At 43.4% G+C, this 26,304-nt stretch overlaps 8 protein-coding genes across 8 annotated transcripts; 3 read left to right on the top strand and 5 right to left on the bottom strand.

The window, feature by feature from the left end:
- Positions 1–1,119: 1,119 nt before the first annotated feature.
- Positions 1,120–2,901, bottom strand: SS1G_14111 (hypothetical protein; the record flags this gene model as incomplete). The annotated part of the gene is made up of 4 exons (XM_001584964.1): positions 1,120–1,170; positions 1,501–1,878; positions 1,935–2,441; positions 2,497–2,901. 4 exons carry the CDS (start codon positions 2,899–2,901, stop codon positions 1,120–1,122), a joined length of 1,341 nt encoding a protein of 446 aa, XP_001585014.1.
- A 404-nt stretch (positions 2,902–3,305) lies between these two features.
- SS1G_14112 (hypothetical protein) lies at positions 3,306–4,277 on the top strand (the record flags this gene model as incomplete). The annotated part of the gene is made up of 1 exon (XM_001584965.1): positions 3,306–4,277. One exon carries the CDS (start codon positions 3,306–3,308, stop codon positions 4,275–4,277), a length of 972 nt encoding a protein of 323 aa, XP_001585015.1.
- Positions 4,278–4,316: 39 nt separating this feature from the next.
- Positions 4,317–5,006, bottom strand: SS1G_14113 (hypothetical protein; the record flags this gene model as incomplete). Its single annotated transcript, XM_001584966.1, has 1 exon — positions 4,317–5,006. The coding sequence occupies one exon, from the start codon at positions 5,004–5,006 to the stop codon at positions 4,317–4,319; it is 690 nt and encodes a 229-aa protein (XP_001585016.1).
- A 1,015-nt stretch (positions 5,007–6,021) lies between these two features.
- On the bottom strand, positions 6,022–6,216 carry SS1G_14114 (predicted protein; the record flags this gene model as incomplete). Its single annotated transcript, XM_001584967.1, has 1 exon — positions 6,022–6,216. The coding sequence occupies one exon, from the start codon at positions 6,214–6,216 to the stop codon at positions 6,022–6,024; it is 195 nt and encodes a 64-aa protein (XP_001585017.1).
- Positions 6,217–7,140: 924 nt separating this feature from the next.
- Positions 7,141–7,664, bottom strand: SS1G_14115 (predicted protein; the record flags this gene model as incomplete). The annotated part of the gene is made up of 2 exons (XM_001584968.1): positions 7,141–7,312; positions 7,648–7,664. The coding sequence occupies 2 exons, from the start codon at positions 7,662–7,664 to the stop codon at positions 7,141–7,143; spliced, it is 189 nt and encodes a 62-aa protein (XP_001585018.1).
- A 4,155-nt stretch (positions 7,665–11,819) lies between these two features.
- SS1G_14116 (hypothetical protein) lies at positions 11,820–17,272 on the bottom strand (the record flags this gene model as incomplete). Its single annotated transcript, XM_001584969.1, has 3 exons — positions 11,820–13,170; positions 13,233–16,907; positions 16,959–17,272. 3 exons carry the CDS (start codon positions 17,270–17,272, stop codon positions 11,820–11,822), a joined length of 5,340 nt encoding a protein of 1,779 aa, XP_001585019.1.
- Positions 17,273–17,657: 385 nt separating this feature from the next.
- SS1G_14117 (predicted protein) lies at positions 17,658–17,747 on the top strand (the record flags this gene model as incomplete). Its single annotated transcript, XM_001584970.1, has 1 exon — positions 17,658–17,747. The coding sequence occupies one exon, from the start codon at positions 17,658–17,660 to the stop codon at positions 17,745–17,747; it is 90 nt and encodes a 29-aa protein (XP_001585020.1).
- A 3,266-nt stretch (positions 17,748–21,013) lies between these two features.
- Positions 21,014–26,160, top strand: SS1G_14118 (hypothetical protein; the record flags this gene model as incomplete). The annotated part of the gene is made up of 4 exons (XM_001584971.1): positions 21,014–21,212; positions 21,388–23,463; positions 23,509–23,764; positions 23,955–26,160. The coding sequence occupies 4 exons, from the start codon at positions 21,014–21,016 to the stop codon at positions 26,158–26,160; spliced, it is 4,737 nt and encodes a 1,578-aa protein (XP_001585021.1).
- Between the last annotated feature and the right edge of the window lie 144 nt (positions 26,161–26,304).

Below are 26,304 nucleotides of genomic sequence, written 5' to 3' on the forward strand. Positions count from 1 at the left end.
TGCTTTTCTGAAACGATGAATATGCAGGATATTGGAAGACGCGTGACGAGGAATGGCTGTAATTAATGACACAAAAAAAGGAAAGAATAACTGGTGATGTATGTTGCTGACCGTAAAGAAGAAGAATTGCTGAAGAGCTGTCTGCCAATACCTGGATGATAAGACTGGCGATAATTGAACAAGATATATGGAAAAAAAAAAAAAATCCCAAAAGATACTATAAAGAGGAAAGGTTCTTTTTTTGACAGTGATTGCCAGTTTGCTGTCAAGGGCAACGACACTATCAAATGAGAAATTACACAGAGTCAGTACCACAATGATGCGTACGACTTCGGGTGCATTCAAATTCCCATTCTTTGGTACGCCTCAAAGTAACGGCAAGCCGGCGACGTAACGTGGCGGATTCCTTACTCCAGAATTTGAAGGAAATGGGAATTTCCTAGATTACCTTCTTATCAGATGAGGCCTTTTCTGGAATGTTGATGACCAACAAGATGGTCAAATGTAGAATGTATCGCTAACAGATCTATCAAAGGGGTTGGCGAGCTGAACACGTTTAATGTCAAAAGATCTAGATAGTCAAAGTCAGTAATACCTAAGACCCCAAATCTAATACCTTGGATACTAATAATAGCAAAGTCTATAAAAATGAGTCCCATTTGAAAGTACCTTCAATAGATATGATGTACAGATTCAGATCAAAGAGGCACGGAATGACGCCCAAGAGCATACCGGAATAAGGGAAAAGCGTGGAAATGCGAGGGAACACGACAGGAAGATAGGAATAAGGAAGGGTTGATCGATCATGTGATGCAATGTTTTCATTCCATTAGATTTCTCCCTTCAATTCTTTGCAGTAAGGCTTAGTTCTAATTCTCACCATTTTTGGTTAAATTTATTTATCCAATCAAATTGCTCCCTTGCGTTACCTTGGAAAAATGGATCAACATTGACTAAACCTTTACCAAACATTTACTTGACACAAGAATTCTTCGAGATTGTATCACTAATAAAATTTGCATATTGCCTGCCCAAAGTTGTAATCTGTGTTTCGATGGCGTCGAAGCGCCATGGCCCGTCAATGCCAGATTGACATTCGACATGTGTAGAACTTGAACATCAAGGAACTTTCAGCACCACGGAAAATGTCAAGGTAGATTCGTCATTCGTCTATATGAATCCTTCCGTCGCTTATTTCTACTCAAATGTTCGCTTTCGACTTGAGCTTATCGATTTGTGGCTCTGATGTCTGGTGTGAAAAGGCTCAAAAATGGTTCGAGACTTCAGTATCACAAGCACACAAGTGTAGAAGTAATACTCAAAACCCTCATTTAGGGTAATCCTTCAAGTGGTAGCTCTTCAGCTTGACGAATTGTTCGAAGCCAAATTTACTTAGAGTGACGCCCCTTCCGGAATTTTTCCATCCAGTCCATGCAAGGTCCTGTCAATACTTGTGAGCCATGTTCATGTCCATGTACATCTAGGGGCAAAGTGACTTACAGGGCTTGGATAATCGCATCTGTTCACAAAGACAGTTCCAGCCTCTACATCTTCAGCTAATTCGGCTGCTTTGGCCGTGTCTTTCGTCCATATCGAAGCGGTCAACCCAAATTCACTGTCATTCATGAGTTTTATGGCTTCATCATCACTCTTGACTTTCATCACCGGGATGACGGGACCGAAAGTCTCTTCCGTCATCACGGTCATGCTATGATCAACATTACCAAGCAACGTTGGCTTAACGTAGTTGCCTTCTGGAGGAGGTGCCTTGAAAGTCTCGTTCTCGGGAGTGAGATCCTTGGCACCCTTATCCAATGCATCCTTGATGTGAGCCTCGATCGTTTCCTTTGACCTTTTTGAGACGACGGGGCCGACGTGCTGCATAAGCAAGTAGTAAGTATTGAGCCAGCGAAAATTGTGTGTGAGGTACTTACCGTCTCCTTATCGAAAGGATCACCTAATTTGTAGTTCTTCAAGACATTCTGCAACGCCTCAATGAACTCATCATGGATCTTCTCATCAACATAGATTCTTTCTAAACTGCAACAACTTTGGCCCGAGTTGAAAACAGCTCCATCGACGATCTCCTCAGCCGCCCATGCTACATCGATATCTCCTCTTACGTATGCGGGATCCTTGCCACCAAGCTCAAGACCAACATTCACGATTCTATCTGCTGCAGCCTTAGCTGTAGCCAAACCACCAGCTACAGATCCGGTGAAGCACACTAGAGATACTTTTGGATCTCTAACAATAGATTCGATAATGAGAGGGGAGCCGCAGTGGAAGTACTGGATAACATTATCTGGGAGGCCAGCTTCGGAAAATATAGTGGCAATATGTTCAACGATAGTGGGTGTCTGCGGAGATGGCTTTAGGATGACCGAGTTACCTGCAAGGAGGGCAGGTATCAGGGAGTTCACGAGAATAAGATAGGGGTACTAAGGAAATCGTAATGTTAGCTAGAGAAATAAGGGGCCGGTAGACAACTCTTACGTTCCATGCGAAAAGGATGAGACACGGTCCAACAGGCACCTTTCGGATGAATCTCTTGAATCCTTTCTCTGCTTCTCCGTCTGTATCCTTCAATGCATCTTCACTGATCTTCAAAAGGTATTCTCCTCTCTTCACAGCTGTCGCGACTTCCTTCGCAGTATAGGCAATGGGTCGGCCCATCTGTTCTGTTAACTCTTTCGCCAGTTCATCTTGCTTGTCGTTCAAGAGCTTGAGAGCCTTCTTTACAATGTCTTGTCGTTCTTTCAATGAAGTCTTTCGAAACTTCGAGAATGCTTCGGTGGCAGTAATGGGCAACTGCTGTAGATCTTCCGCAGAGATTCCATTCCTGGTCAAGACGGGCTTGTTGGTGATGGGGGAAATGGTAGTAATAGTTTCGACAGACATTTTGGTATTCCGTGTATTCTTAGTTTTTCATGTATATCGATTAGAGGGCAAAGCAAATTCAATCAAATCAAATCGGATTAAGTCAACAAGAATGATATTCCGCCAGTCCAGTGTTCTTATGCTGCAGATTTATTTCTAGTGGGGTTGATGGGATGGTGGGATGAAAGAGACTCTCACTATCTATCTATTTTCCAGTGACCCCGTTATCGCTATGCGTCAAATTTATTACAGGATGTAACAGGGGGTCACTGGTGGGTTTCCAACAATTCCAAGCACGCTAAAACTTTTTAACTTTTTGTAAATCCTGGCCAAAATTTACAGTTTACATTTTACAATTTATAATTTATACTTGCGAAATCACTTCAATCCATCCATCCATCCATCCATCAATCAATCAATCAAAAATGGCGACGAGAAAGCATAACGATTTTCTAGACTTGGAGGAGAGTGATGGAAATGAAAGTCAAGGATATAATTCGGAAGCAGAAGACTTAAAAAAGGGCGGCAGAAGTGTGAAGAGGAGAAAGGTGGAGGAGGATGATCAGAGTGACGACGAAGATATCGACCAGAACAGCGACAAAGAAGAACAGGACGCCGAGGTTTACGCAATTGAAGAAGCATCTAAAGATATTGAGTCGGAGTCGAAACCGAAGAGGATTTCAAAGGAATTAGAATTACCAGGAGTCTCTAGGCCACTCACGAAAAAGAATCTTGTCGCAAGTGCTGCTGCTATCAAAAAGTCTGGCGTTGTATATCTCTCCCGAATACCACCTTTCATGAAACCGACAAAATTAAGATCACTTCTTGAACCATATGGTGACATCAATCGCATATTCCTGACGCCTGAAGATCCCGCTTCGCACACAAGACGAGTACGCAATGGAGGAAATAAGAAGCGGTCTTTTGTGGATGGATGGGTAGAATTTGTGAATAAGGCGGATGCGAAGAAGGTATGCGAACTGCTCAATGCGAAAACGATCGGAGGCAAAAAAGGAAACTATTATCACGACGATGTATGGAATCTTCTATATCTTAAGGGTTTCAAGTGGAATAATTTGACGGATCAAATTGCGGCAGAGAATGCCGAAAGAACAAGCAGGATGAGAGCCGAAATTAGCAAGACGACCAAGGAGAACAAGGAATTTGTACAAAACGTCGAACGCGCGAAGATACAGGAGGGGATGGAGGCCAAGAAAGCCGCGAAGAGAAGAAAGGACGATGATGTCGATGTCACGAAAGAAGGAAATGCAGAGGATAAAAAGCAGAAGAAAGATGCCGATAGGCCCATGCGCTTCAAGCAAAATGCTCCAGCATTGAAGAACAAGGCTCAGAACCAGACAGACCAGGTGAAAAGAGTTCTAAGTAAGATCTTCTAGACTAATTAAATACACCGCGAAGGGACTGTCGCCGCGATCCTATCCCCATGTTGTACTTCTCAATGACGCAAAGAATACCTCCAATGACTCTAACAAATGTTTGTTGTGCTCTACTTTCGACCATCCTCCATGCATTTCTTGTGCTGCTGCATCAACAGCATTGCGAAATGCGTCAAAATTCCTTCGCAATCCCTCCACGTTGGTGTTTCTCCCGGAAATGGCGGCATCTGTTTCCAACTTTTCCACTTGTTTTTCGGCCATAGCACGCCACGTCTCGATGGCTTGGAGGTTGTCATCCAAACTCTCAATGAGCTTAGCATTGGATATAGCCCTCGTACCCAGTTTCTCGTACGTTTCTACGTCCAGCCGGAATCCGGAAAGATGCATTTCCACATCTCTCCAGATGATTCGCAAGACGCTGTGAGCAGTAGGCATGCTGTACAAAGGGCTTGCCCGGTGCGTAGTCCAGTCGTGAATTGTAGCTGCCACTCTCTTTTCGTGATCTGGCTCGTAACATCGTGGGTCTGCCTTTGCAATGATCCCGGTGCGCTGTTGGAGGGCTTGAATTTCTCCATCTGTATAAATTTCGACCCAGCCTGGGGGCAGTGGACCACGGCTAGGATTTAGCTTTGTTCTTTGGTGTGTGGCGACGTTGTAGTAAAACTTCGTCCCATCGCAGCATTCTCTCTGCTCCCACCACTCGGGATTAGATGTTGTTGCCTCGATCATTGAATATATTTCGATAATGGTTACTTCGGATGTTCTATTCTGTTCTTCTTCTCGTCGTGATGATTGAATTCTTTATGCTGTTTCGAGGACGACCATTTCCTGCCTTTTATATTCTTGTCTTCACCAGTAAGCCACTACCAAAAAATCGCACACTCCGCTCATAGCCCCTAAATGATACTGTAAATGATGAAGATACAATCATAGGGTGTGAAATTCAAGTGTATTTAGAAAGACACATGATGAATCGCTACCAGTCACAGTCGATTTATATGTTTGGTTTCACCGCGGGCGTATGTCATCTTTTCTCCTTTTGGAATATGCCATCAATGCCTTTTTCATCAACGTAATGAATCCATGGTCTGTTCATTCTTGTAAGTGTTATATGCTATTCAACAATATCTTAATTGATTTGATACATTATCTAACAATCCAGTGTCATCACAAACTTCTTAATTAGACATTTAATCACGATTGAAATGATTCATGCCAAACCTGACATTGGGATGCATAGTAACCGCCCATTTTATGAATGTTTGATGCTATAGTCTCCATAGGCTCTCTATGTTCTCCTTCGGTCTACAATCCACACCTTCCCCCTTCCCCCTCACTCACAGTACGCCTATGAATCCCACAACACATGTTTTCGTTCATCTTGTGATTTTTTAAAGAGAACATATGGCCACTAGATTCTGTCAGTCTTGTCATATATTTGAGTCAATCACAATTACTTAAATTAGAAAACTTTGAACGATCGAGATACATATCGCGAATAGATAATAACAGCATTTTTATAGAGCACTATTCTCCTTGCTTAAACCTGTAAATTTCATTTGAAAGGGCAGAGGTACCTCTTGAATGGAGTAGATGAAGTGCCCGGTACCTGTGATATTTGTACTTTCAATGCATGTGTTGTGCACCGCAGCGGAATGAAGAGAGATGCCGCGAGATTCCGGCTCAAATATGGAGAAGTGATCTTGGAGGACTTTGGCAATATTGGAATGGCGCGTATGCAGATCTACAGAGCAGCATCCAATACCATACACGTTTCTGTTACTCTCACTTGTCTGGCATCCGGGCTCATTGCACCTGATTGATGGCTCACCATATCTTTGGGATCCAATTTCAGCCCTGTAGTTTGCTTTTTTGTCTTCGATACTTCTTTGTAGCATTGCAGCATCCTTTCTGAGTCCTCGAAATAAGCCATCCACATGTTTCCGCCAATTTTCTTCTGTAGCCCTTCCGGACTTGATGTGACTAGCTACATTCTTTTTCTCTGAGACAGTCCCCCCCCTCCCCCCCCAAAGCCTCCACAGTCTCTTCAAGACCCACGATTTGTATCTTTTCCGGTCTTCGAGTGGCACTCTACTAAAGACAAGGTTGGTATGTTCGAGGGTAAATAGTTGAGGAATCTATGGCTCGGTAAATGAATAATGGTCTGAAAAAATAGTTTAATTGGCCCCTCTATGTGTTATTATAAATTCTGGTTACGGTGTAGAAGTAGTGTACTCACATGTTACCTTCACACATTACATAGCTCAAAATGCACGGAGTTTGCATGTTTGTCAACAGCGCTCAGCACTGAGAGCGATGACTACTAAATTAAGTTTTACCACACTAAAAGTCTTGGTCAATCGTGGTGACAGAACAACATGTATAGCTGTCGCCGGAAACAAATAGCCTCGGGTAGATATGACTAAAAATGGCGATGTGTGAATGTTTGAAGTAATATCAACTTGTAAAACTTATTAGTCCAGCATCTACCATGTGATTGATGCAAAGATGCAAGTTACAGTGTGTTTCCTTTTCTTTGGTATCTTGCAGCATTGGATTTTGCACATACTATGAATGCATACTTTGACATCTGTAATACCGTTAAATAATCATGACATATTGCCTGTAGGCATCATTTGATACGCGAATCAGCGTTCTCTCATTGGTCTCATGTGGTGTCTTGCCATTATCTTTTCAGCAGGAAGAGTTCGCCGTCCAGTATGCCTTTTCTATTAGAATAGTATTATTTAAACAAACGGCCGGCTATTCCATCTTTACGGACCTTTCCCATCAAGTCTTCACATCAATGTAATTGTCCCAACACTCTTCGCGAGTGATTTTCTTCACTCTTTCTCGCTTATTCTCATATCACTTCTCCAACACCACAACTGCTCGAGAGTTCCCATCCCCGACAGTCCCTGTGCTTGTCCCCAATGATAAGCATTCCACAGTCCTCCATCTCCCTCCTATCTTTTCGCCGTTTTCTGGCCTTCACGATTTCTTCAACACCAATGTGAACTTCTACCACGATGTCTCTGTTTCAGATTAGCTGATTTGGCTTAGAGCTTTGGTAATCTTTTGTTTAGATCGGAACTGGCCTATTCTCTTCTGTAAGTTCGGATTGAGACTAAAAGGGACATCTGCTAGTTTGGATGCCAGGATCCGAATAAAATGTCAAAACCTGCTTCAGAGAAATTGTTTAAACATGGATTTTTGTCAATAAGTATGAGTTTCTTCCTAGGTTTGGCCTGGAAGCTGAGAATAAATTGTATTCAATGTATTCCCCAGTCAATGCGGGTTTAGATACTGTACATATAACATATCTGCAACATATAGAGTTTATTTTGAACGGTGAGCAAGCCATCACTACCGATTACCATTGCTCATGACTATATATTTCCGATAGTCCCCAATGAGTTTCTAATTTGACTGGTAATGTAACTCAGAGTTTCCATGTAGAAAGCTGCAAACCAATCCTTCTAAATACTCGGCCTGAGCAGTATATTCATCTGGCAATTTTATGACCTATCGTAGGCGCATAGATTAAGCATCTAGCGCTATTTGTCTGGTGCCATTCCGGGCGATGGCCAAAAGCCTACATATTGTGAATCTATTTATATCCTCAATCTACGCGACAACGACAAGTTCTATCGTCTACTCAATGTATCCAATAATCTACCCGTATTCCATCCAGACAGCCATCCAAATGGTTAGTCTGTAATTTAATTGGACTAAATGGACTATTAAAAAGATTCTTATATAAAAAATCTGGTTTAGATAATTTAATATTAAAAATCCAGATTACCATCCAGACTTTTGAATTAATTAATTTTATATTATATTTAATATAAAAAAAACATATATTCAAAATCTGTTAATTATAACAAAAAATGATCCTACATTATATAATTCAATTACTAAATAATCTAAAAATCCAAACAAACTAGACTACAATCTGATTTTTTGGAGTATCTTAATATTCAAAACAAATTGTCTAATATATCAATGAATTAAAGCTTAACTATTTAATTCAAAACATTTAATCCGTCCTGCAATCCGGACTATTGGACACACTGCAACTACTAGCACATTACACAGCTAATATGTCTACTCTAATGAAAATCACATGACTGTCGCTTGATCATCTATGTCCTCCAAGCTCAAAGGAGCCAGCCCTATCTACATCCTCTCATATGAGCTCTTCACAAATATTCTATCGGCCCCTCGATCTATCAATAACTAACGAGTTCCCCAACTCTTTCACTCTTGTCTTCTCTTTGGCCAATTTATCTGTCACTTTACCTGTCTTAAACTTCTTCTGACGTATATTTCCCTAGATTTTATCACAAACTTCGGTCCTTGCTACAGACTTCTGCTCAGTGTTAGCGCTAGACTCATTGTGTAGGGGATCTGAAATTTACTGCTTGCAAATTGTGGAAAATGTTGAGCTTCCTAGAATTTGTGATTGGGGACGGCTTCAATGAAAGTAACGAAAAGTGTGTGAACGAAGTGAATGACTTCAATTCAATTACTACTGTAATAAAGAACTAAGCGAACGCGAAAGAGACTAGCTCTTTTAGTAAGTCTATATAAGACTTACTACTTTCAATATGTAGCTAGCTCTTTAGACAGAATACAATTAGACATACAGGACCTACGTAATCCGTGGGTGCTACGTCTTCCGTATCCTTCTCGTACCAACAAAAAGGGTGACGGAATTAGAAAAACGATCTCATGGAACACGGAATAGTCTCTTACATATATCACTGATACATCGAGTACTTGGGCATTCATCTTATACATTCCATTATTGCTGTAATACCCAGATACTTAACTTAGTACTATTATCGGTATTGCTATGTAATAGTTCGCCCAAAAACTTTCACACAAAACAAGCGCGGAGACATACCTGAGCTGCAACTACGACTTTCTTTTCCTGAAGAATCTAACATTTCCCACTGAGCCCCGTGGGAAAGATCTCTCCTGCCATCTTTGCTCACTGCAAATACTTTTCCACACCGTGATTAACTCATCCAACTTCGAATAAGCCGGCAACACTTCTCCATTTATTATCAGATCCTCTCAATTACTTTTCTAGTTTTCTTCTCTATCCTTCTCATTGGCTAGTTTAATTTCTAATGTTCCATAACCTTATCAGCTGTGTATTTCATTTCCATAACTCCACTATGAAACAAGAATTTGGAAGCTGGAACTTGAGAGGCGTATTATTGATACTGTATGTATTCAACTTGGAGCTATGGAATATGACTTTAAATGCTCGAAGGATAGTTTGAGAAGTATAGAATATTACAGTGCGTTTCCCTAAAAACAAGCTACAGCGAAGCAATTATGGGATTAGATGTAAATGCTGACAATATAAAGGCTGATAAATTTTCAGATTTATATGTTGTTTGTAATTATTAGGCGACATATTCGAAGGCAATTTACCTCTCTTCTTCGTATTAAGGGATTCTCGATAATACTATGTATAGCTAACCGACTCAGAACTAGAGATCATGTTATGTTTTCCTTTCCAAGTTAGACCTACTCATAATTATTTGTGCCGGGGTAACTCATTAATGACTCTGAGTTAGCTGCATTAAAGTTACGTGACAAGTGAACCAAGCTTAAAAACACATTTCAACTCATGGTATAGATGTATGGTTTATTACCAACATACTATTCACTACTATTTGATATACGTTACCTATGCAACAAAACCCTTCAAAAAATTCATACGTAGTAATTAGGATTCGATGATTAAATCACATCAAGCTGATCACATGTTGTTGAGTCATGTTATATATATATATATAATATAAAATGATGACTCTACCTTCATCCCATCCGCCATCCCTTTATCAACCCCATCCAAGAAAAATTGTTCCATTATACATCATGTCCCATCTTCAAAGTTTTTTTGTCCACAGACATCAAAATTAGTATCACCAGATGACATAACACGCTGCAAGATCACCTCCATGCTGATAACATACGGCTTCGTCAAGGACAAAGGAAATGGCGCGGCCAGGCGCAGACTGTGAGGAAGGATATTATGGGGTACTGTCAAAGATTTGAGAAGATCTTGAGAATATTAGAAGTTGGAATGGATAAAGATAAGGTATGATTGGAAGGTCTTTAGCTATGAAGAAATAATGGCTTTGAACGGATGGATTACACTGTATTTGGCTTTTGGGGCTGTGCTAGAGAGCCCTATGTAATTACCCATCATTTTGAGATTGATATGATTCATACAATGCACACGATCTTATCGATGCTATTACTTTATTTCAATCTACACACAAACGCAAAGTGTATATGAGTACGGTATGGCTTACAGACCCCGGCCAAGAGTCTCGTATGTCAGTCATATAGACTCCTGAAACTACTAGGTATATAAGATTATTGAGTCTAAGACTTGACAACCTCTATCGCCTCAAATTCTAATCTCATCAGGCTTCTATCTCATCCACATCCATATCATTCCCGAACTAATGCCCTTTAACTCTCAAACTGATCTAATCATCACTTTCTTCCTAAACATCCCATCCTAGCATCCCTCCCAGTCATCACGTCCACCTCACCTGACCATCCATTATCGTCAAAATGTCCTCTTCAACTTACCAAAAATCTGCATCGATCAAGAAGCATGGAACCGCCCGCCGCCTTCACCACAACTCCGTCAGAACTAGCACGCCATCTCCGAGGCGAACGAGCTAACTGGCGCAAGCTAACCAAAGAATGGGTGAAGAGCATCTCGATCTCGAGAGGAAATTCATGACTATGATTAGGAAATTAGATGGGGAAAGTTAGGGGAGGAATAATGTTTGAGCTGGAGGAGAATAAGTGTAGTCGTAATGCATTGGGGAAGACTTGAGTTTTTCTAGGTCGTGTTTTAGGTTAGATGAAATGTATTGTTCTATCTTCCATAATACATATATTCATCTGGGATCAATTTAGTAACTAAAAGTCGAGCGAGACGATCGTAATGTAGCATAACATCATGATTCATGTTTGAGTTTGGATATACATGTACATATTTGTATTTGGTGAAATGAAACCCAACTTCGGGAGTGGTGAGTGCGTCAGTAAGTAGTACCGTCAAGCAAGTCACCAGCTACCATAGTCACTAGCGAACAACTTATAAAGTTCAACAGTTAATGCATTTTGGGCCGGTGAAGTTGTTGATTCTTAATACTGAATTCTTATTTCCAAAGGGTTGTATCTCATTTTAACTCTTAACTCGTCTCATCACACTGATATTAAGCCCTCCTTACACCAGCACCCTAGCTATCAGCCTTCAAGTACGCTCTTTCCCATCATTTTCCTGCTCAAGTGAAAAGAAAAAGAGATGCAAATCCAGAAACCCGTCCATCCAACCACCCAATGCATAAAATTGACGCCATAACACTCGAGATTAATTTCGGTATTCCCTCCACACTTCATCGCGCACATGCGCGAAGATGCTAAACATCTTTTTCACCGCATTCCCCTCTGCCTCCATCGACCTCAACCCCCACCAAAACTTTAATCATTCCTGCTCTACATAGCAGCCAACTCACTATCGATACTCCTATCCAAGAAAGTCCTCCTCTCGCCGACCAATTCTGTCTGCAATCGCTGCTCTACCAAAGCCCTAACCTGTTTCTTTGTTACATTATCCAGATCCACTTCTCTCAAACAGCTCTGTATTGCCTCTATAATTTGCATATCATCCGGTCCAGAAACACCCCTCTGGAAATCAAATGCGCTAGCCGGTCTGTCCATCGCAGCTCCCGCTAATGGCGAACGAGCGCCACCTGCAAAGCCTACTGACGAACGTGATTGATGACGTCCTTGACCACCGACAAGGAGATTGTCGGAAGACATCATTTGCATCGAGGGACGATTGTTAGCACCGTAGTCTTGGTAAGGAGAGGCAGAACGATCTTGTTGGCGAAGGGACATGGCAGACTGATTGCGAAGAGGGTGGTCGGCATACTGGTTTGCGGAGTAGGTGGATTGAGGGGGCATGTATGGACCACGACCAGGGAAACCGGTTAGGATAGTGGACGCAGGTTTGACAGACGAGTACATGGACTTCATATCATCCATTTCGTATTGATCTTCATATGTATCGTATGCCTTTTCAATTGGCACTCCACGTCGTCCTGGGAGGTTGTTGTGTTGAGCGTAGTCGTCCCATCGTTGGAGGGGAACGCTTCTTGGATCGAACCCATCATCATCTACGGCCACGACCTTTGCAAAGCCCTTCTCTCCAAGGACAATACGTGTATTACCCCATGAGAAGTTGTCTTGGTTCCAGAAAGAGTAGATTGGTAGAACAAAGGAGTAAATGGGGAAAGCAAGGATATAGATAATCATCCATCCGACATGTTGCCATTGACGTTTGAGAATAAATATCAAAGCTTGTAGACCATATGTACCAGCAATCATACAAATTGAAATAAGGGGAAATTGACCTTGATGTGTTGCGACTTTGTAGATCAGATATGCGAGGTAGACGGTCGTTGCAGGAAGAATAATTGTACCAAAGAGATCGATGAAAACAACGAATCTCATGCTGAAAAAACAGAATCCGCACATTTCAGGAAGCCAGACTAACTCAGCTAGATTGTGAATAGTAGAATTGATCCAACGTCTTCTCTGGGAAAGAAGAACGCTCCAGGTTTCGGGTGCGGAGGTGCTAGCATATGCATCGGGAATGAACTTGTACTTCATGAATGGGAAGTGCTTGGTCATCAATGTAGTCAAAAATCGATCCTCTCCAAGGGATAGGAGATTCTTCTTGTGTAGAGTGTCAACAACGCACTCGCTGTACTCATCAATGATAGCGTCGGCGATAATTAATGGCTTTCCTTTGTCAGCTGTACGTATACGATACATAGTAAAACTATGAAGCAATTATTAGTATATTGTACCGAGAGTGGGGTTTCGTGTAGAAGGATCACTTACCAACCAGGTAGACAGGTGACACTGCCAAATAGAGACTCGAATGCTTTTGCCAAATGATGCGAGATGAAATATTCGTACACTTGAATCATCGTCCACCAAGATTGTTCTTCGTTTTCGAGGTTGGTTTCGCCACAGATACCAGCAATTTTACCATCGTTAGTACAGGCTGCTACAAGACGGTTCAAAGAATCTTCCTTGACACTGGTATCGGCATCAATCATGAATAGATATTCGTAAAGCTCCGGATCCACGCCAATGATGTTGTTGATTTGGTGAAACATCTCTAATTCCAGTGGGTTCATGGGTGCTCTATGATGGACGCGGTTGAGGAAGCTCATGAGGAGAATTTGGGAGTCTCGTTTTCCACGATTACCGGGTTTCGATTTGGATTGCTCGGATTCCTTGCCAACCTTGACGACTACGATGTACGGGACTACATTTCCTTCAAACTCATACAAACCAGAGTAGATTTTACCATAGTTGAGTTGGTCGTTACCTTCTCCAACAGACTTGAACGGCAGCGCAGGAGGGTCGATCTTGGGATCTACACCGAGAATATCGAGGACAATCTTTGGTGTTGGACGGTCATTGCCACCTCCTACAACCATACCATCACAAATGACACAAATGAGCTTTCTTTTATTGTCGTATTGCAAAGCTGTCAAAGAGTCCAAAGCTTTACGCAATGAATCTTCACCTTCGGTATACGCCGGAACCTGGCAAATCACAAACTTGTCTTGGGGAGTTGGACGACTCTTCGAACCAAATTGAAGTGCCGATACGAACTTGATGACAATGACACTACATAGAACGATTGTAAAGGCGAGAAGGATGTAGTTGTTGATTTGACATTTGACAGAATCGCGGAAGTCGGGAATACCTGCATAGAACAAATTGTTCATGCAATTCAGGTTGTTAAGGATATCCACTTGGTAACTAGCGTTTGCGCTTTTGTAGTTATCATCCCATTTACTTGTGATATCTAAGCCTGGATTTGTAATTACCATTTGATAAATGGTACTGTCGATAAACTCGTAGGTATCCACACCAGCATACAATGATAATGTGTAGTAATAATTAGTGAAATCGTATATCTTGCCCTTCAAGGTAACCCAATAATGTCCCTGGTTTTGACCTTGGTTCTCAATCGTGCTCTTCTTTACTACTAGATCTCCATGGTAATACTCTTTGATCGCAGGTGTGTATACGTCCGCATACCAATTCCAGTCATAAAGTTTGCTGGTAACATATGCGGAGCTATTTCCGGAGGTATGAACTCCAGCAGGATATTCGGCAGTAGTGTTGTCCTGTAGTACCAAAGTATAATCCGTGACAAGACCAGGGCAGGCAACAATCAATGGTGGGGGGAAATAGCTGTCCAAGTTCATACCAGCAAAGGGTTGCATAACGCTGGACGTGGTTGTGACAGTGGTGTCACTGTGCTGCAACTTCCAAAATTTAGAGAGATCGTATACTTTTCCATGAATGCTGACCCAAAAGTCATTGTCACCTTGGTGGGTGGCGACTTCCTTCGCATTCCATGCTTTGTCCGAATTTGGGCATAGGAGTTTACCAAATTCGATAATCCAAAATACAACCAAGCAATTGAGGAAGACGATAAAGAAACACAAGACCAGCTTTTCTCTCCAAGCCATGCGTACATCTGGACGTTTCATACGGCCAACAAATCGAAGGACGAACGATGGTATCCACCACGTAAAAGCCCAGGTGATAGCGACCCAGATACGACGCTGGTTGGTCGCCCTCTCGTTGACAACAGCTTTTGCGTTGCCACCTTCGGGATCATTCACCATTTCCCCATTCTCGTCCGTGTAATATACCTGTCCCCACGTTCTGTCTCCTTTAAAGCCAAGTCCATAGTCGCCACCACTGACATTCCGTGACTGTGTGGGGGCAGGCGCTCCCAGAACACTTCGAGCTCCACCTGCTTGACTTTGGCGACTCATAAGTTGATCATTACTTCCAACGGGCGTTAACTCATTGTTGGGAGCGGCAAAGAAACCGCTTCCGTTTGGTGCGTTAGAAGAGTATCCAGTGTTCATGTCATGGGCTCCCAGCATGCCTGCCATCCCTCCCGGACCACCCATGCTTTGGAACTCCCCATCAGCCGGCTTTAGATCGAGCATGGTTTCAGCTTCCCACCAAGCACTTTCGCGGATCCATATTCGTTCTTTGCCAATGACAACTTCGCCGTTGCTCCAACCACGTTCCATGGTCCAACTTTCAATGCCATCACGGCCATCCTTGCAACCAAGAGAAGAGTATCGTTGAACAAACTCTTCAAAGTCGAAATCGGCGGTAAAATCTAGGTTCTTGTTCCGTCGATTGGCCCATTCTGGCAAACGCCATGCGCGAAGTTGGCGTGAGACGGCGCCGGCAGACCAAGCCGAAGTTGTTGAGGGAAGCGAGGCCAAAGTCGCAGGTAAGTCATCGGTAGGATGCATGGACAAGTGATACCAGACACGACTGCTACCAAGAACAGATGGTAAATCAATACGACCATTGCGGCCCAAATTGATACCTTGGCCCTCAATGGGGAGCAGAAGTTTTTTGAGAAAACCATCGTCTTCTCCCTCACGGGCAACCTTCTCCAAGACAATCTCACGTTTCTCGAGCTCGTGTTCGCGGTCTCTTCCGGCGGGTCCGGTCATGATCCCAAGGTCTGGAGCGACTTCCGCAACTGCATTTTGCATCTCCCGGATAACAGATGAGCCAGCAGCAACCACATCAACACCGTCTTCTTTCATCTCGGCATTAATACCTTGAGTGTCGTCAAAGACGCCTCGCATTGCGGCCGCTTTCCCCAGATTCGGGTCCGGGATCTCAAGAACAGTTATGCAAACCGTGTCACCATTGTCGTCCTCGGTATTCGGGGTTCGAGCTCCCGGTCCCCCTTCACTCGAAGAATCGCCGTCCTTGATTCTAGCCATCTCGCTAGCGATGGCCTCGTTGGCTTTCAAAATCACCCAATCTACAAGAGCTTCATAAAGTCCACCGATCAGAGTTTCTCGCTCCTGTGTCGTGCATTGCTTGACGAGAACATCAGGTTCCAAGCCAAGAAGACCTCCCACATCTTCACAAATCTCCTCCAAAGCATCTCCATCAAGAATGAAGCTCAAAGTATCACCTAGCTTCAATAATCCTGCTAGTATTGAGATTAGATCTCTGTGCGCCGCACCTTTGATACCGATGGCCTTTAAAGATGCTCTAAAATCGTCTGCAGCTGCTGCATCGTCCGCGGTAGGAAGGTACGATGGGGGATCATATGTACCAGACTTTTCCAAAAGCGCATAACTCGAAGCCTGTTTCAAGCTCAAGAATTCTCGTTCGGCAGGCGTTGACGCAGATGTTAGAAGGTAGTAAAAGACGTCAAAAGCTCGATGTCCTGGCTCGGCCGGGAGATTTAAAAGCCCCTTCTTGGTATCAATTCCTCCCTCGGATAATGCTATTGATGCGGCAGTTAGGTTTCCACCAAGTGATAGAGTCAAAGTCACACCGAGAGCAGATTGTCGAGGTGCAGACGGATTTTGGGGGGAAACACAATGGATGAATGGTCGTAACACGGCAAGGGCGGTATATAATGAATCGGGGATGGACAGGGGCAGGGTGTTGAGGAAAGGAACCAAGATAGAAGGAGTAGCTTCGTGGAGGGAGCTGCGATCTGATTAGCTTTAGGGTTACCATAAAGTTCAATAAGCCTCATACCCTAAAACAATACAACCATCTTCTGCACGTCTTCTGGCATGCTCCCAGGCTCGTGCGGCTAAGGCTGGATCTATTGTACCTCCCGTTCTCCCCTCACGATCAGGCTGTGAAGCTGATAGCCATGTATTCACAACCAAACTAGTGCTAGCATCCAGTCGATATGGCTGGCCGGATGTATAAATGTGGTGGACGGCATTCAAAAGTGTGGTTGTCGATACTGGGGATGATTGTTGTCCGGCAGCATGAAAGTTTCGAGCGGCTCCTGCGGCGGAAGATGTCATCGAGTATGTTGACATACGAGTGTTGCCCGCCATCGTGTAGTACAGATGGGGGGAACTTTTCCTCCCTCACTTCGATGTTAGAGCCCTATATGTTGATATCAATGTGATTCAACACACCCACAGTCAATATCTTCCAAAACCGACCCCTTTTCGATGCTTTTTTTATGATAGCTGTCTTTGATATCAAAAGTCTCGGCAAGGGCGTTTATGTACTGATTCAAAAATTGGAAGTTGATTGATGTTATTCTTTCTAAAAGAGTCTCCTTCTCTGGTCGCTGAGCAACTGAATGGTTTGACGCAAGTGCACAAAAAACGAGAGTTTGGTATTGGATACTGAGGAGGTATTAAAAGATGATAAGAAAGTACTGAATAATGGATTTGAAAAAGGCTTCACCAAACGAATGAGGTGAAATCAAAAATGGCAGCAAAAATGGAGAAATCGGATGAGACGAGGGAAATGCAATCAAAAAATCATAGGAATGTTCTGTTCATACCAACTGCTTCTTGAGAGTAACTTCTTTGGTTGGAGTTGGTTAGAATAAGATACTACGGTAGACGATAAAAGGATCCCCTGGATTTAAAATAAATGGCCACTACTGCGACTACTGCAATAACTTTCTTTACCTTCACTACCTGGGTAGGTTCTAGTACGGTGCCTAGTATAGTATCTACGCTACGGAGTACTAACTACCACTTATTAATTCACTACCACTCGATTTTCTCCATTAGTTCTTTTTGTGTTTTTTTCTTTCCGGTGGCTCAATGCTCGTGACAAGGATTGGGATTGTTGATGCTAGCTAAGCCGCATGTCGGGAGAGAGAAGAAAAAAGAGATAAATACGAGACTTGCTATGGTTGGTCATCGCTGTTTTAAATTTCTGTCTGAGCTTTTTCATACATACATACCCACCCAGTGGTGCCCCGTATGGAATAGTCTGAAAGATCTTACATGAAGAAAAATTGGAGATTCCATGTTCAAATATACTCCGTACTAGGTAATTGCCACTGCATTCGTCCAATGCATGGAAGGAAATAGTGGCTCTAGAGTTAGCTGGACCCTTTAAATTTGTTATATCACAACTTTTCCCCTCCAATGATATCCCCTTAATACGAAGTATACCATCTTCATCAAGTCATTAACCATACCATCCATATATACATACATACATACATACACACACACTACACACATACGAGCTTTTAAAACAGCAAGCAAACCTCAATGTATTTTAAGAATCGAACCTAGGTAGTAATCCGTATATTCCATGGTCCATGGTCGAAGACTCGAAGGCTATCGAAGGCTAAAACTAGCTAAGTGTTCGATGATGGATCGACCCATCGTCCGAGACATAAGGCATGAGTCTACTCCATAAAGATGTTGAGAATGTTGGTACTCCAACTGGATCCTAGAACTGTACCGAGTATACCAATTTATCTAGATACTTCAAAAGACCCTATGATCTCCAAGCTCTTTCAAAAGCATCACAGCCAATATCAATCATTCAAGCTCTTCCCAACTGTAACCGTGTACATACCCATAGCTTTGTGAATCCTTAGACGTGCCTAGATTCTAGGGAGCAAATGGGCTACTACATGGCGAAAGAGTACACAAGCGCCCAGTCTTTTCCCACATCACATATCATGATGATCATGCAGTTGGAAGGATGCGAAAGGGATATATTACTCATCTGCCTTCTGCCTAGTACAGGTGAGAACAAGCATCTAATGATTCAGGACTCAAAGATCGATATTTGGGTAAAAGGGGGCATTTTACATTTGAATAGATGATGGTTAAATTAATCTTGTATATTGTTATATTATTAGATTAACTCGTACAGTCAGTAGTAGATACCTGGCTCGCCCGGATCGATTTCAAAGTCTAAAGATCTACTTCTGTACCCACATTTGGCAAACCTATTCACCCATGGCTTATTGTTCATGAAGAAATGGAAGGAAATTTTGGCGGCCCGGTTGCATCTCTAGAACTTCTCTGAAACGGATCCCCCCAAGATCCACAACTACATTAAAGTTAACGGCGTCAAATTTTAATACCGATGGAACTTGGAAGGAAGGGTGGGAGGCGAATATAAGGATAAAGGAAGGGTAAGGGTTGAAGAATTGTTAACATATCAAGTATGGGCATGTACCTATCTATGTAATGGGCCCAGTAAAGGCAAATATTAGGTTAGAAGAAGATTATTGGAGAGAACTGAATCAAAATTCGAGGGGGTAATCGTATGTTGTTGATAACATGATATACAACTACCTAGTATACCAATACAGTTAACTAGAATAACCTTCAGCTCTATTCCAAGTTATGATGGGATAAGACAGGAATAATAACACCACATACAGTACAAATAGACCAACTCGTAGCCATGTATCACACACATACCGTATTTGTCTTAACTGTACAGTCTGTACTCCTCCATATACTGTACTTGGTAAAAGTTGTCAATGGATGATGCTTGTGAGGTCCCTCCAACCTCGTACAGAGAAGTAAAAGCAAGTATCCTTGATTACTTTCTTGATCATTCTGCAAATCGATACCTTATGGAAGTGGATCTATCCTGCCCATGATGCATCATCTCCATTTCTCATTCCCATTCTTATTCTCATTGTCATTCTCATTCCCATTCCCACTTCCACTCCCACTTCCAGCTCCAACTCCTATCACGCCAAGCGTGCCAGTCAATCGGGAATGTTAGAATTTAGAAACCACAACAGTAAAGATCTTTCTATCGTGATTCGATGAAAGACTTGTTGTTTATTTGGTGGCTGTGCATAATTGTGCTGTGTACGGGAGTAGGTATTTTATGATCATCCGCTTGTTTTCTCGTGTTGATTGAATTGTCAATATCAAATGTTTTGTGTTAAGGGGTGGAACCCAGGTTAGGTGGGTGGCGTGTCGCTTTTTATGATGGAGCACATTCGGGGATTCTTCCAATCGTTTTTGTATTAATTTTTTTTTATTCTGTTATTGTTTTATTTTACTCTTTTGTCGTAATCTATTCTTTTATTTTCCCCTCCTCTTCTCCTCTCCTCTCCTCTCTCTCTTCCTGGATTTTTGACACTCGTAAGATGAACTTTCTAGAGCTGTTTTAAGCTCTTCGCTGGCGTTACTTCCCCTGCTCACTTACTCAAGACTTGCTGATGATTGATACCCCTGGTCATGACTCCTTAAAATAGTACACACGAGAAATGTTAAAACCCCCCATGCAATCATTACGGTAGACCACAACAATAATTGAAGACTCAAAAATATCTTTACACAAGTAGATACCGACCTAGTAAACATAAGCATAACCACCAACTAAACCAACCCACTACCTCCTACCTACCAGCCTAGCTAGAATATTTCCTTTATTTTGCTGCTTGTAGGAAAGTCTGTCTCGTCTCGTCGGATTTGAGTAAAAAGAAGGGATTCACAACTTCTTTCCCCCTTCAACGTCAGTAACAACATCTTTTGCTTTTCTGTTGAAACTGGTTCCTTTTAAACTTTTAGCAACCTTTCAATACATTCACTCGCTTTTGTTCGTTGCTCATAATTCACTCGCTATTTAACTTGGGTTTTTAATAGAGTCTCTCATTCTCTTCTCAAAAAACCAACCCCTACCACCCCTTCGTTGAGCCAACCGACTTTCGCACCGGAAAGGCGTCGTCCATCTATCCCAATACTGATTAACATCTTTATTTATTCAAAATCGGCCAGAGGATTGAAGATCAATTGAATCGCAAATATAACATTAAGGGTTTCGACCCGCACCCATCCATCATGGCTCTCAATAATCCAAGCAGCGGTGCACACTCGCAGCCGTCCCTTCCTGCCTTACCAGCTCACCTACAGTCCGATACACATCTGACGGCACACCTTGCCAGTCGATTTCATGTTTCATTGCCAACGGCGGATCTTTCCTCTCATGCATTAATATCCCTCAACACTTATTCTTCTTCGACGAAAGGTCCAGATGGAGGTAAAGAAGGAGTGCCATGGGGGGCGCCGAGGGCATGGCCGACAAAGCATATGCATATGGCAAGACTTGGAGCTAGAACTGAGAACCAAGCCATAGTCTTTTGTGTGAGTGGAAGATCTCACATTCAAATTCTCCCCGAGACATATTGCTAATGGGGTTGATAGGGGAGAGTCAGGATCCGGTAAAACTACTGTTCGTTCTCATTTGCTTTCGGCTTTACTTAGCAAATCTGGTACCCCTCTTTCCACCAAGCTATCTCTGTCCGCATACGTCTTCGATACCCTCACATCCACTAAAACCGCTACCACTCCAACCGCTTCCAAGGCAGGTCTGTTCTTCGAGCTCCAATATGACACTGCATCAACAGTCAATCCAACCTTGATTGGTGGAAAGGTTCTAGATCACAGGTTAGAACGAAGTAGGGTGGCCGCCGTGCCGACGGGAGAGAGGAATTTTCATGTCTTGTATTACCTTCTAGCTGGTACCAGTGCTGCCGAAAAGACACATCTGGGATTAGATTCACCTGCAGACCATGGTGGAGCGGGTAATCGACTTTCGACTGGAGGCCAAAAGAGATGGCGCTATCTTGGACACCCAACGCAACTCAAGGTGGGAATCAACGATGCCGAGGGTTTCCAGCTGTTCAAGACAGCATTGAGAAAGCTAGAGTTTCCAAGGAGTGAAATCGCCGAGATTTGCCAGATCTTGGCTAGTATCCTTCACATTGGACAACTTGAGTTCGAAACGGCTGAGAGCACGTCAGCCATGGGAGATGATAGCGGTGGTTACTCACACGAAGGTGGTCAGCAATTCACGGCTGTCAAAAATAGAGATGTTCTCGCCATCATAGCAGCATTTTTAGGGGTTGGTGCGGCCGATTTGCAAACGACGCTTGGCTACAAGACCAAAATCCTACACAGAGAAAGGGTAACGGTGATGCTCGACCCTAAAGGGGCGAAGAGCAACGCAGACGAGCTAGCCAGGACCTTGTACTCGTTGCTCGTGGCGTATGTCATCGAAAGCATCAACCAAAGAGTTTGTGCGTCGGAAGAGTCGGTTGGAAACACCATCTCCATTGTTGATTTCCCCGGTTTTTCTCAACAGCCAGCCACCGATTCGACCCTTGACCAACTTCTCAATAATGCTGCAACCGAGGCACTGTACAACTTCACCTTGCAAAGCTTTTTCGAAGCAAAGGCTGACATGCTCGAAACCGAGGAAGTAACCGTTGCAGCTACCAGTTACTTCGATAATTCAGACGCCGTCAGGGGTCTTCTCAAGCACGGTAACGGTCTCTTGAGTATTCTTGACGACCAAACCAAGCGTCATAAGACGGACGTACAACTACTAGAAAGCTTGCGAAAACGCTTCGAGGGCAAGAACCCGGCCATCACAGTCAGCAGTGCAACGGCCAAACTACCAGGCAGCAACTTTGCTACACACAATGCCGCGGCCGCATTCACCGTTAAGCACTTTGCTGGAGAAGTGGAGTATCCGGTTGCTGGTTTGGTGGAAGAAAATGGAGAAGTCATCTCGGGAGATCTCATGAACTTGATTCGTGACACCAAAAGTGACTTCGTAAGCCAGCTTTTTGGTCAAGAGGCGCTTCAACGTATGGTGCACCCACAAGAGAAATCAACAATCATGCAAGCTCAAGTCAGCTCAAAGCCTTTGAGACAACCAAGTGTCATGCGACGAAAAGGAGATCGGCCAAGTCGTTTTGGTGGGTCCAAGAACGCAATGGACTCGGTCGAAGACATCACAGAAACCATCGACTCCGGAAGCAAAACTCGAAAGGGAATCAACATTGACCAAGGAGCTGCTGCACAATACCTATCTTCATTGGACAATATCCTTAAAGCCCTCAACTCGCAGAACACGAACCCGTACTTTGTATTTTGTCTCAAACCGAATGACCGTCGCATAGCCAACCAATTCGACAGCAAATGTGTCCGAATGCAACTTCAAACTTTTGGCATCGCTGAAATTAGTCAGCGGTTACGAAACGCCGACTTTGGCCTCTTTATTCCCTTTGGAGAATTCCTCGGACTAGCAGACACTGAAACGATATTAGTGGGCAGCGAGCGTGAAAAGGTGGAAAATGTCATCGAAGAGAAGAGATGGCCTTCTAATGAGGCGAGAGTTGGAAGCACGGGAGTATTCCTCAGTGAGAGGTGCTGGGCCGAAATTGCTAAGCTGCATGAGCGTGGTTTCGTCGCAGGACGTTATCCCCTGCCATCTGATGATGGTGGTGAGCCCAGACACACGTCAGGTGATAACTATGGAGCCTCGAAAGAACGTCTTTTGGGTCCTGGAGCCGCTCTTCTCACGCCATCACCCGGAGCTTACATCTATGGAGACAAGAAATCTGGTTACTTTGGTAGTCAAGACGATGCACGCTCTGATGCTGGTGCCTCGGCTCTTGGCCAGGGTGATATGTTCCGCAATTTGGATACCAAGGAGCAATTGGCAGAAAAGGGAAATGAAAAGACGATGGTTGAGGTAGAGGAAGTTAAAGTCAGCGGGACGCGCAAGAGGTGGCTAGCAGTTGTGTACATGATGACATGGCTCATTCCTGATTTCAATAATACGATTGGTTGGTCGCATGCCTCGAAAGGATGTTCGATTGGCCTGGAGAGAAAAGCTCGCCATCAACATGATGATTTGGTGGAGTTGTCTCTTCTCCGCTTTTTTCGTTGTACTCTTCCCGAAATTGATTTGTCCTACTCAACACGTCTACAGTGCGGCTGAATTGAGTTCTTACAACGGGAAAAAAGACGATGCTTACATTGCCATCAGAGGACAGGTCTTTGATCTCTCAGGCTTCTCAACACATCATTACCCATCGATCATACCCCAAAAGAGTCTTTTAAAATATGCTGGTATCGATGCTACCGGCCTATTTCCCATCCAAGTCTCGGCTCTATGTCAAGGAACGACAGGATCTATTGATCCCTCAGTGCAACTCGATTATACTTCCACCAATGTCAGCGGTTCTGCAGCTACGGTTAGTAGCACGGATACTAATGCTGCGTATCACGACTTCCGTGCCTTCAAAAACGATAGTCGCCCTGATTGGTTTATAGAGCAAATGATCATGCTCAGGGAGTCTGGTTATTACAAAGGTCGTATCGGTTACACGGCAAAGTATGTCAAAACTCTTGCTTCGAAACTGAGCTCAATTGCCATTATACATGGCAAGGTCTACGACTTAACGAAGTATGTTTCGGGAGGCCGTAAAATCATCGTCGCCGAGGGAGACACCGTACCTGCTGGTGTCAATGTCGATTTCATGTCACCGTTAGTCGTGGACTTGTTTCAGCAAAAATCTGGAAAGGATGTTACGAACTACTGGAACGCTCTTGCCATCAGCGACGAGATGCGGTCTAGGATGCAGATTTGTCTCGATAACCTCTTCTATGTTGCAGACGTTGATACCAGAAACTCTGTCAAGTGTCAATTTGCCGAGTACTTGATATTGGCTATTACACTTATTCTCTCCTCCGTTATCGTCTTCAAGTTTCTCGCAGCTCTCCAATTCGGCGGTAGAAACGTTCCCGAAAATCTGGACAAGTTTGTCATTTGCCAAGTGCCTGTCTACACAGAAGACGAGGATTCCCTTCGTCGAGCTATCGATTCCATCGCCAGAATGAAGTATGATGACAAACGCAAACTCTTGGTCGTTATCTGTGACGGTATGATTATTGGTCAGGGTAACGACAGACCCACCCCACGTATCGTTTTGGACATTCTTGGAGTATCAGATACTGTTGATCCTGAGCCTCTAAGCTTTGAATCTTTGGGCGAGGGAATGAAACAACACAACATGGGCAAATGTTATTCGGGTCTTTACGAGGTCCAAGGTCACATCGTTCCTTTCTTGGTTGTTGTCAAGGTTGGCAAGCCTTCTGAAGTTTCAAAACCGGGAAACAGAGGAAAGCGTGATTCTCAGATGGTCATGATGCGATTCTTGAACCGTGTTCATTACAATGCGCCCATGAGCCCCCTCGAGCTTGAAATGTATCATCAAATCCGCAATATCATTGGTGTCAACCCGACATTCTATGAGTTTATGTTACAAATTGATGCCGATACAGTCGTTGCAGCGGATTCCGCCTCTCGTATGGTTTCGGCATTCTTAAACGACACTAAGCTGCTCGGTGTATGTGGAGAAACATCGTTGACAAACTCCAAATCATCATTTATCACTATGATTCAAGTTTACGAGTACTTCATCTCCCATAACCTTGCCAAGGCATTCGAAAGTTTGTTTGGTAGTGTTACTTGTTTGCCGGGTTGTTTCACAATGTATCGTGTTCGAGCTGCAGAATCCGGGAAGCCACTATTTGTCAGTCGGGAGGTAGTGGATGACTATTCCAACATCCGAGTCGACACGCTTCACATGAAGAATTTGCTCCATCTAGGAGAGGATCGTTATTTGACCACACTACTCATGAAGCATCACAGCAAGTACAAGACCAAATACATCCGCACTGCTCACGCTTGGACTATTGCTCCCGATACCTGGACAGTCTTCCTTTCTCAACGTCGTCGCTGGATCAACTCAACTGTACATAATCTTGCAGAACTCGTACCTATGTCCGAACTTTGTGGGTTCTGCTGCTTCAGTATGCGTTTCGTTGTTATGATCGATCTAGTCTCCACCTTGGTTCAGCCTGTCACTATTGCTTACATTGTTTACCTTATCGTCCTTGTTATACAATCGCCATCTTTTGTTCCTGTCACGGCTTTCGTTCTTCTTGCTGCAATTTATGGTTTGCAAGCAATTATTTTCATCGTGCGACGCAAGTGGGAAATGATCGGATGGATGATTCTCTACATCGTTGCCATTCCCGTGTACTCCCTGTGCTTGCCATTGTATAGTTTCTGGCATATGGATGATTTCTCGTGGGGTAACACTCGTGTCGTGACGGGGAGAGAAGGGTAAGCAGATCGTCATCACAGACGAAGGTGTATTTGATCCTGCTTCTATTACTTCACAAGAAATGGGAAGACTATCAAGGCCGAGCTTTGGGAGGCTTCAAACGCACAGGGATGGATGGATGGAACGATCTGGTAGTTTTTCAGGGAA

The sequence above is a fragment of the Sclerotinia sclerotiorum genome, genomic scaffold (assembly GCF_000146945.2).
Source record: "Sclerotinia sclerotiorum 1980 UF-70 scaffold_29 genomic scaffold, whole genome shotgun sequence".
NCBI lineage: Eukaryota > Fungi > Ascomycota > Leotiomycetes > Helotiales > Sclerotiniaceae > Sclerotinia > Sclerotinia sclerotiorum.